Source organism: Mercenaria mercenaria, chromosome 18, assembly GCF_021730395.1.
Source record: "Mercenaria mercenaria strain notata chromosome 18, MADL_Memer_1, whole genome shotgun sequence".
Taxonomy (NCBI): domain Eukaryota; kingdom Metazoa; phylum Mollusca; class Bivalvia; order Venerida; family Veneridae; genus Mercenaria; species Mercenaria mercenaria.
In genome coordinates, this window is record NC_069378.1 from 21589592 (window position 1) to 21600907 (window position 11316).

The 11316-nt window shown below is 30.6% G+C and overlaps 1 protein-coding gene across 1 annotated transcript; it reads right to left on the bottom strand.

Moving 5' to 3' along the window:
* Window positions 1-549: 549 nt before the first annotated feature.
* LOC128550747 (uncharacterized) lies at window positions 550-4395 on the bottom strand. The gene is made up of 4 exons (XM_053530464.1): window positions 3295-4395; window positions 2707-2860; window positions 2094-2263; window positions 550-1434 (listed from the first exon to the last, which is right to left on the bottom strand). Exons 1-4 carry the CDS (start codon window positions 3674-3676, stop codon window positions 1409-1411), a joined length of 732 nt encoding a protein of 243 aa, XP_053386439.1. The 5' UTR covers window positions 3677-4395; the 3' UTR covers window positions 550-1408.
* Between the last annotated feature and the right edge of the window lie 6921 nt (window positions 4396-11316).

The window sequence follows — 11316 nt, forward strand, 5'->3', positions numbered from 1 at the left end:
TGAAAATAAGCTGTTAAAGCTACACATGTGACAACATAACACTAACGCTTTTAATTACAGCAGCGTCATCTACGTAAGCAGTTTGTAACATAAAAATCAACTAAACTTTCATAACTTGAAATTCATGTCAATTTATTTATTCTTTAACATCGTGAATTTTATGGATACTCGATATTCATTATCGAAGATCAAATAACTTTTTATCCGGAAAAACAAACTAATATGAATATGAGCCTTTCTGGCGGTAGTCAGCCAGGCGTCATGAATCACAAAAAAAGATTACCTTGATATTTGTATTTCTCATGCATAATTGTATGATGAATATACACATTATAAGACTGTGTAATTATATTGACATGTAGTACGACTTCTTATGAACTTTCATTGTAATAATCTATCTTTTAAAACTTCTTCTCGAATGAGGACTTTATAGTTTTTAGCATGCAGATAAATATTATGCGTGTTATCTAAACAAGGTCAATGATATGAAATGAAAAGAACAACAAAGAAAAACAGAAATGAATATCATTTTCGGATTCCACTGAAGGTTTTATTAACATAATAAACAAAACAAAAAATATCCTATATGAAATAACGTATAACAGGTAAAAACAATTGGAAGAAAGCAATTTTGTTTAACATAAGCTCTAAATCTTTTTACAGCAAACTAACTAATGACCTAAGAAAAGCTTACAGAAATATTTAGCAGATATTTTCATGAAACAGATCCGTGCTAGACGAATATCACTCCACACGGTTTTTATGTGATAATGATCTGACTTATATTATCATAGTATTTACGTTGTCACGAAGATTATATTGCATTCCTTAAAACAGGTTAAAGAAAAAAAATACCATTTAGTTATCTTTTTAAAAAAAATAGACCTAGAGAAAAAAACAAACAAACAATGTTTTTTCACAATAAATGTCACGTATTGACATAAGATTACAAATAGGTGATATAAAACAGACTTAACTCAAGGTAAAAGCTATGTAGAGTTTTGAAATCTATTATATACTTGTAGATGTTGGGTTTCTTCCTACTTTAATATCAACCTATCCTTACACTATATGGCACAATATATAACATGCATAAACTGTTTAAAATATTAAATACAATATATAAGATTAAGCAAAATAATATTATAGATAAATGATATTAAAAAAGAAAGGTTGAATAATATACGTCCAACAACTCTTCTTATCAATATGTTTGTCGGGTTTAAGGCCACATCAACACAAATACAGGTCACATATTCAGTCAATGTGCCCCTCCGGGTATTATCTTAGGCACGAGCGGGCACTTTTATATAACATCGATCTAACGCAACATACTATCTAGCTTCCTCGTAGTCACTTGCTGTTGTCGTAGAGTTTATGAGTGTCACATGTTGCAGAACCAGGCATATTAATGCACTGTTCTCGTTTCTAAATCTGAAAAAAAAATACATAACAGTAAACGTCAGTATCAACTTCAATATTGGTGAAAACATTTCCATTATTTCAATATGTTATAGTCACTGGAAGTTGTACATTGACTATTAATTGATAAGTCTGCAAACAATTTGCACAATCAATTCTTATTATTATTATCATCATCATCATCATCATCATTATTATTATTATTATTATTATTAAAAATATTGATATTTCATCATCAAAATCATTTCTATTAATCATAACTATTACGATACGCTTCAAAAATTGTCAAAACCAAATGTTCTTTAAAAACATTTTAGTCTTATCAGGCAATATTCAGTATTTATAATTTCTTTCTTTCTCTCAAATGACTTTTTGTCGACTTTACTGTATACAATGTATTCATCTTAAAACAGTAATTTTTAGTAGTGAAGATATATCCTTCTACAAATAATTTTTTGTGTATCTGTTAAAAAGCCTTTTTATATGTTTGTGGCATAATATTTGTTTGTCAAGAGAAACGGCACCTTTTTGCATGACTGGCTTTAAATGATGAAATTGTAAAGGCTCAGAATACTGATACATTCTATGAACACAACAACTGCAATATTTCTTACAAACATATACTGGTTGGAAAATATTTACTATTAAATATAATTCAAAAGATCTTATACCATTGTAAACATTGTCCGTGTTTCTGGTATTGCCGAGACTCTCATAGTTATCTGTTTCGTTAGTCGCTTCTTGTCTTTCAATTGTTTGACCAACATCCTCATTATAATATGTGGGAATCTCAAAAGTCTTGTCTGAATCTTGACGTGACTTTAACTTCTTTGTAATATACCTATTATTAAAAGAATATATTGATTAACATATGGATTTGAAATCTTAATGCGTGCTGAAAGAAGATTTTTTATGAAGTATACTGTGTTAATATATTGATGGCAAAATATGTTTATCTAAAGTAACACTATAAAAATACGTGTGTAAGATTACTCAAAAATGCATAAACTAATAACAGAATTGCCAGAGAACGGTCCTGGCTAAGGGAAATAATTGAAATCCTGAAAATGAAAGTTCTATGAAAAGCAATATTTCATTGCTTTATTTTTGATAACATTTAAAATTACATGAATGTGTTGCACATGTTGAAATAATTGAATGCAACTATTTGCACTGGCTTTAACTTTGGCATTTTACTTATAAATTGGCTGTGGATGGGTACATGGTATTAGAATATTTGAATATATCTTGTTTTAATTCGAATTCAAAATGTCTATACTTAACCGTCGTCTTAGTTTGTATAAAGCAACTGTAATAACTGCAACAACTATAGACACGCCTATTCCCGAGAAAAATCCTCCAATGAAAATGCTTTTGTAGTCACAACTTTCTTTACAGTCATACTGTGTAGGTATGTGTGTTTCCGCGGTCGTTGCTGCTGTTATATAAATGTTGGTTTCAAAACATTTTTTTCTCATTTCTTACGATCATTTAAAATTAAGGAAACAATAGTATGGTAATAAAACATACAACACAATGATCCTTGATAAATACAAAGAAATGTAGGCTAACTTTATTAATACCTTTACAGAACAGCTTCCAATATAAATAAATGTTCTGGATGGAATGATTAAGGATATGGTTAAGAAATGTTGTGTTGATATCTGCATCAGGCATTCTCCAAATTCGATATAATTCTGTAAGATATATGCAAAAACTATTGTTTTGTTAACGCACTTAAATCAGTATTATGAGTATAGCGTATCAATTGACGTCTGTTGAAATATACATAACTTAAGAGTAGGATTTTAACAGACAAAAACGACGTTTTTTTAAATAAATTGTAGTTTTGCTTGTTTATAATACAATTACCTTCAGGCATCGGAAATGTTTGGCTTGAATCTTCAGGCTTCAAAATTGTTTTGCCTGTAGTGCTAATTTTATCGCATTTGTATCCGTTGTATCCGTCCTTACATCCATGTCTGCATGTCCCGTTGCTTCTCTCGCATGTATCTGATAAATTGTCATTAATACAACCGCTCGAGCAAGACTGATCACAAACAGAACCCCAGAAATTGGGTTCACATCCATTCAAACAATATCCATCATTTAGTCTACACGTTTGTGTACCTTTTTCTGTGATGCATGACGGATTACAAGCCACATTACACCTACCAGTGTAAAAGTCACCTATACATTGTTGACAAATGTCCCTGTTACTTTTATCACATGTCAAACATTTGACTGAACACATGCCAGAACATCTTTCACCTGTCCATCCAGCAATGCAACTTCCTAAGCATACTCCATTGTCATCACAATAAGAGGAACATTCTTGAAAACAGCTAGTTGTATTTAGAATGCATGTTCTACCGTTAAATCTGTATCCTTCAGGGCAATTTGTGCACACTAATGCGTTATTTTGGATTTTACACTGATTGCAATTTTGAATAATACAATAATTTGAACAGTTTGATTCTAGAGAACAACTAACACAGGCAACAAACTCTCTTCCATTTAACTGAAATTGATACAAATGATAACCGTCATTGCAAGCATAACATGTGTTTGCATCATTACAATACTTGCAATTTGTCGGGCATGTTTGGCATATTGATTCAGATTCAGTTTTGTACTCGTAATATCCTTGTTTACATCCGTGCGTGCATGTACGTAAATCACAAAGATTGTTATCACAGACACTACAATTATGTTGGCACTGTAGACCGTACAATCCAGGTTTACACTGAACGCAATAGCCAGTGTCATACTGGCATTCGTCATTCTTACAATTATTGTTACAGGTAAACTGGCACTGGTTGTATGAACTCCATTTACCTGGTTTGCACGAAGTACAGTCATCATATTCATTACAACCTGTGCAGTCTTCATGACATAGATAACAGGAGCCACTAGATAAAAAGTATGACGATTTGCAGTTTAAGCATTTTGAACCGAAACAGGAACTGCAGCCAACAGAACAATCTAAAAAAGATTTGATATTATTTTAAGAATGCTATCCATTAAGTATAAACACCCTAATATATATGAATATGGTTTGATTTTGTGCATTCAGAATAAGATAAGCAATATTAGCAATACAAATACGTTTATTACGGTAAGCACAACCCTTGTAAACTCTCTCTCTCTCTCATTATCCATGCATTAAATTTAATTATTTTCGCAAACAGTCAAACAGCACTTGCACCATTTACATAACAAGTTGTTTATTATTACTGACATACACATTAAGTGTTTTCAGTCCTGCTTAGGAATTGTGTGTCACAGTTAACTGGTAAGCGAAAGATTTATACTAGTATGTCATTGCATCTGGAAAAAAGAAATGTATACTTCTAAGCAGAAATTATGAAATGAACATGCAACATGTCTTGAGTTGACAAACCAATGGCATGATGATTGTATGGAATCAAAATATTCTAGGAATATCATTAGATAAAGCTATACACAAGATTGCAATGTAGTGAATAAATTTAATTTAAAGATTTTTTTTTTAACCGATTATATGATTTTTACTTTTAATCGATGACATGACAATGCTGTACTATAAGGAACTTCTGTAACAGAAAATGCTAAATACTTTGAGGTCACCATTAGTGATGACTTTAGTTGGAAAAAACATATTGAAACTACATCTTCAAAAGCTAGTAACACTCTCAGATTCATAAAAACTGTAACAACCGTAACCCCAAAGAAACTGCCTACAAAACATTTTGATTTCATACAGTCGTCATGCCATTGGTTTGTCAACTCAAGACATTCCATAATTTTTCTTAGAAGTATACATTTCTCCACATGGCTCCGCTGGATTTTAATTTAGATCATAATCTTTTTAAAAAAAGGTGTCTTAATAACTTGGGATTGCTCAAAATGATACATATAAAGTTACTTTTTCGTCTCTGTAAAAGACTTAAAAACTATTTGAAATAATTATTCATTGACAAAACCACACATCTGTAGAATTCAAATTTCAACGTTTATAAATGTTTATTACAAGAATCTTGAGGATGCTTTTGCGGATAGTTGTATCAATATTTTTATATCTCTAAGATATGTTTACTGATAATGTACGATTTTAAAAGTACTAATATATGTACAGCTTTAAACGTTGAATACTCTAATATTTTTTTTAAAAGATTCTCTGTAAGTGTGCTTGTTGTGATAAATCAGTGTTAGTGAGTTTTTTTTTTTTAGAAGAAACTGTGTAATTCTAGTTTGGTATTTATTGTGATCGGTCCGGTTTTCTGAAATATGGTTCAATATGGAATAATTTCCATCTGTCAATATGTAATATCAACATCAGTCGGTTTTCAGAATTCAGTGTTTCTGCTATGCAGAGTGCTGTTTGAGTTGAATTTATAAGAGAAGTAACCGAGACTTAAATACTCGTCCGATTTTTAGAAGATTATGCGTCTTTGATTTTTAAATTAAAAACATCTGACATTTGTAGAAAAAAACTAAACAGTTTAAAATCTTATATTGCGCTTTTTTTCTCGCATTTGGTGATATTCTGCAGTGATTTATTTACAGTTTATTAGTTTAAAAATATGAAACTACTTTACAAAAAGGGCAGGGATACAGCTATTTTGTCTATGGTTAGTAAATCAAGGTAGTGGACCCTTTCTGATAAGCGACAAATTACGTATTTGTCGTATGCGCTTTCGGCCTTCTCCGGATTTTACATAAAGTCACGTATGCGTTCGATTACATTTATGTCCGATGAATGCCGAATTGCATAACGATTGTACGTTATCATACGAAAATTGCTAACTGTCATTACTGATCCACTACCTTAAAAACGTTAACCAGAATATTGTCTTTTGTAGCAAATGATAACTCACCAGTCATTACAACATCTGTGAAAAGTGCAAAGAGTAATACCAGTTGTCTTGCGTCAAGTTCCATTTTTTCAGTGTTTTACCTACAATCTGAAAGTCCAAAGAGATTCAAATCATGCATTTTGTATACATCTGCAACATTCATCAGATCAAATTCAGTAATTTACACAAGGTGAAATCCTTTGTATTTATAGAAGTGTACAAGTAAAAATCGGTATCCTTATAGTTTCAGTTTAGAATCCCGTTTATATGTAATAAAATCTTGGAAAAGATCTTTGGGAGCATAGAACGCAACCAAGCAGCACAACAACATACTCGGTTTGATTGTAAAATTGTTCGGCAACTGCTAATTACTTGTTTTCCAAAATGGTGATACATATGTAGTTCATTTTTAAGTAACACCATAAGGTGGATTAAATAGATTAGCAAATCACTTTATTGCGCTTTTATCAATTACGAAAAGGCCTTTGATACAATAGCTAGGGATGCTTTGTGGTACAAATTGATTGAAACTGGTGTTAGTAGTAAAATGGTAACGATGTTAAAGTCTTTATATCAAAAAGTGTCAGCCTGTGTTAAAGTACATGCAAATTTGTCTGACTTTTTTGATGTGTCGCTTGGATTGAAACAAGGGGAACCACTCTCGCCCATACTTTTTATACTGTTCGTAAATGATATAACAGAAAATCTTGATTTTAATTCATTGACTGAAACAGATCTTAACTTCTTGAGCATATATATGTTATTATTTGCGGACGACATGGTGTTGTTTACCACTAGCGCACAAAGTCTACAGACACAGTTAGACAGCTTTATATACATATTCCCTTAAATGGGGTTTAAAGATAAACATTAAGAAGACAAAAATTTGTGTCTTTAGAAAAGGGGGAACAAACATTGATTATAGTTGGTATATTAATAATGAAAACATTGAAATTGTGGATTCATTCTGTTATCTCGGGGTAAATTTCAAATACAATGGGTTAATGCTAGGTGCAATGAAATCTTTGTCTGACCAGGCATTAAAAGCTATAAATAGTTGATACTCTATTTTCACAAGAATCAAGTTCGATGTTAAAACCAAGTTTTTACTATTTGATAGAATGGTTGAACCTATTTTACTCTATTGTGCAGAAGTATTCGGTGTTTACAAGACAGATGTTTTAGACAGAATTCAGATAAAGTTTTGTAAAAAGATTCTAGGAGTTAAACCATCTACTCCAAATATGGCTGTTCTGGGCGAACTTGGAAGATTACCTATATCTGTTTTATGCAAAGAGAGAGTTTTGAATTACTGGGTGAGAATTAATAAAAATAGGGAATCATTGATGTATAACATTTATCAAATGCAATATAAGGAGACATATAATGCTGGATGTTCATTTTGGGCTAAACAAGTTAAGTCGCTTTTAGAGAGTCTTGGGTACGGGTATCTTTGGAATAATTTTGATGAAAATATTTCTTTTGATGTGTTAAAATGTCGTTTGAGAGACCAGTTTGTACAAAATTGGAGTGGTAGTGTCCATAGTATGTCTAAACTTGACTATTATGTTAGATTTAAGAATGAATTTAAATATGAAAACTATCTTGACATTGTTGAGAACAAATATCTGAGAAAACTCCTTACATGTTTTAGGTTATCGTCGCATGCCCTTGCAATTGAAACTGGAAGATATGTGGGAATAAATAGAACTGATAGGATATGTAGAAATTGTAACTTCAACGTTGTCGAATCTGAATATCACTTTTTATTGACCTGTCCAAAGTTAGCCATATTCGCACTAAATTCTTACCAAATACATCGTGGCCAAATATTAACCTTTTCAATAGACTGATGTCATCAAATAAAAAGAAAACAGTATTAGGAAATTGCAAATACCTGAAAGAAGCATATAATGTAAGGAATCCAGATTTATAAATCAAAAAAAAAATAAAAGAAAGAAAACTGGGAAAGTGAATAAGCTTTGTGTTGAATTGTATAATTTATATATGGTTACCACAATTATATTTGATAGTACTATCTAATATTGTTAAATATCTTCATGTATGTGCACATTGGGATTAAGATATAAAATGTGTTGTTGTTTTTTTCCTGTTCATTAGCCAAAGGCATGTTATTGCCGATTTTTGCTAATAAATGTGTTGTTGTTGTTGTTGATTAAAACACTTTCAGGTTTATTAATCCTAAGTCAGAATGATGGCTTTACCTTTAAATAATATATGAAATATAAGAAATATTAACGTTCTTTTAATGCATAATAATCTTAATGTGTTCCTGCCTCAGCTAGCTCAATATTATGTAACTTTAGATAAAGCATAAATTATGCGACTGAGTTTTTATTTTAAAACTTACTCTTTAAACAAGTTTCAGTTTAGTTTATGATCATGTTTAAAATATTCTTTTGAAAAGTATTCATGTGTGCAGAGCATTATAAACTGTGAGATAATATCTATACTTTAGTTTCTAATTTCAAAATCAAAAAGAAACTATTTCCCAACGATAATGTGGCATTTACAAACATAACTGTAAATAAATCTAATAAAACATAGGGAATTCGGCAGTTTTGTAACTTGTAAAAATCTAAATACACAAATATATTTCAAATTTTCCTACCATTATCAAATCAGCTCATTGTAAAGCATACAATACAACATCTGTGAAATGTATAAAAAGTTACACTGGTTGTCTTGCTTCAAGTCTATTTTCTAGCATTTAACTTTAAAGGTATCAGATAATGGACTTTGTCTGCATCTGCTACATTTATCAGATGAAACTAGATAACGAATACAAAGTAAAATCCTTTCAAAATGACTTCGTATAGTTTAAGTTTAGTATCTCGTTCATATGTAAATATCAGAATAACGAATACGAATACATATATAGTTAATTTTTAAGTAATACGTCAGGAAGGTTTAATTGGTTACAAAGCGTCCTTACAGTTTTACGAAATTTAAATTGCATAATGGATATGCCTGAATGTTTTAATAACGCATAAAATATTAGAAATATTAATGTTTTTAACGTACAACAGTAATGTTATGTTCCTACCTGAGCTAGGTCCAAATTATATCTTTTAAGTCACCTAAATAATCTGTTCTTAAATAGTAAAGTGATTCAATTACTAGATAAACAAGTCTATCGTATTTCAAACTTCCTTTTTAAATGCATTAATGTGTCTGTAATAGCTCTGCTTGAATAAGCAAGGTATAAATTTCTGGTTTTTAAACAAGTCAATACATAGAATAGATATCCCCTGCGAAACTGGTGTAACAGAAATTCGGAAGATGTGACAAAACATAATAAAATGGCAATAATTATTAGTGTGGTGTGAACGGCAGAAACCGACTACATTGACAAAAATCTTATTTCACTTAAAATTATTAGTTTGAGTTTACATTCACACCACGTGCATAGGATAATTCTATCATTTCATCGTAATTATATTTTCCAGCAACCAGCTTTTCCGCAGTAGAAAATAGTACATAAGACGTTTTTATGAAAGTTTTTATGTAGACCATATCAGTATTGCCGTTTGTGATTCTGATGTAAGAAACATTTTATTATTTAATTTCTGAATCTTTTTTTCCTTTTCTTAGTAACACTTAATGTCCTGAAAATTTCTTGAACAACGCATCCAATGTATGTTAGTATGTATGTCATTATTCTGATGTTTCTATGACACCATTTTTTCCTTGATAAAAAGAGAAGGAAACCACTGAAAGTTTTTGAATGTTGGTATGTACCACAAGTCATTAATAAATTAATAAATTAATTGTACACACAATATTATTTCTTTTCACCAGGGCCATGGTTAGTTGTATCTTGTTTTGGTAATAAAAAATAACTAAACTGCAGAAATAATCTGCTACAATTTGATAAGCGATATTATTACATGATCTACTATGGTCAGATTAGTAATGTCCTTAAATAGCGCATATACTTCACTAAATAAAAAATCAAAGTACAATTCAACCAGGTTATCTGCAAAGTATACCAAGGACAGATTACTCTCAGGCTTTAAGATAACCCGGCTGTAAAAGTGCGTTTCTGATACAACATCCTAATAATATACAAATGAGTAAAATTTTGTGTGGAGGATTTCTGTATTATATATTAAGTACATTTTTAGAAATTTAAAGATTTTTGTCATCAATTTTTTTTTATAAGAAAAACATTTCTTCACTTACTAATGTATCATTTCAAACTCAAACTGATCTCATATTTGTTTAATTCTGTTATTACAAAGCAACATTCCTGTCTTGCTGAAGCCGTTTTTGCGCTTTCGCATCATGGGTAGCAACACATGACAATCTGATAAATTACAGATATATCTCCATCTGTCTGAGCAATTTAAAGCTGAATTTCCTATATTCAGGTATAGTATCAGAGATTCGCAGGTGATAGTCATTTTATTCAGGTATTAGACCGTTTTCAATTATAGTACTTTAACTCTGATTCTTCTGATTCATGCAGACTTGTGACTGTTCCATGTAAACATTGGTTTAATTGGTACATTTTGAACACTTTCATATTTCACTCACAGTTTGACTTATGTGCACCCATTCAGGTGGTATGTGCACACATAATTTTAGCGTGCGCTTTGTTAGTATAAAAGCTACTGGTAGCTTTATTCAAGGACCCAGACTTAAAAATGTACGAGCTACAACTTTTTTGGTCATTATTCTACTTCCTCATTTTAAAATAAATATTTCAAGGTTTGATTTCGCATAAGAACAGATCTTTAGACACAAAGGTAAGACTTTAAGAAGCTATTTTTATCAAGTAACTGTAAAATTAAATACTGCGGTTTCCTGGCTGACATTTATCAATCTTAAAGGTTTTGAAATTGTAACAATGCTGATTTGTTTGCTTCTCACTAAAGGTGATTTGCTGATAATTCTTTGCATTTGCCATTTAGTAGCAGTATTTTACATGTCTTGTCTCAATTTAAGTTAAGGTTTAGAAAAAGTAATTCATTTTACTGCTTTAAATTTATTTAAGTACAAAACAAACTAAAGATGAAATTTAAAACTTAAC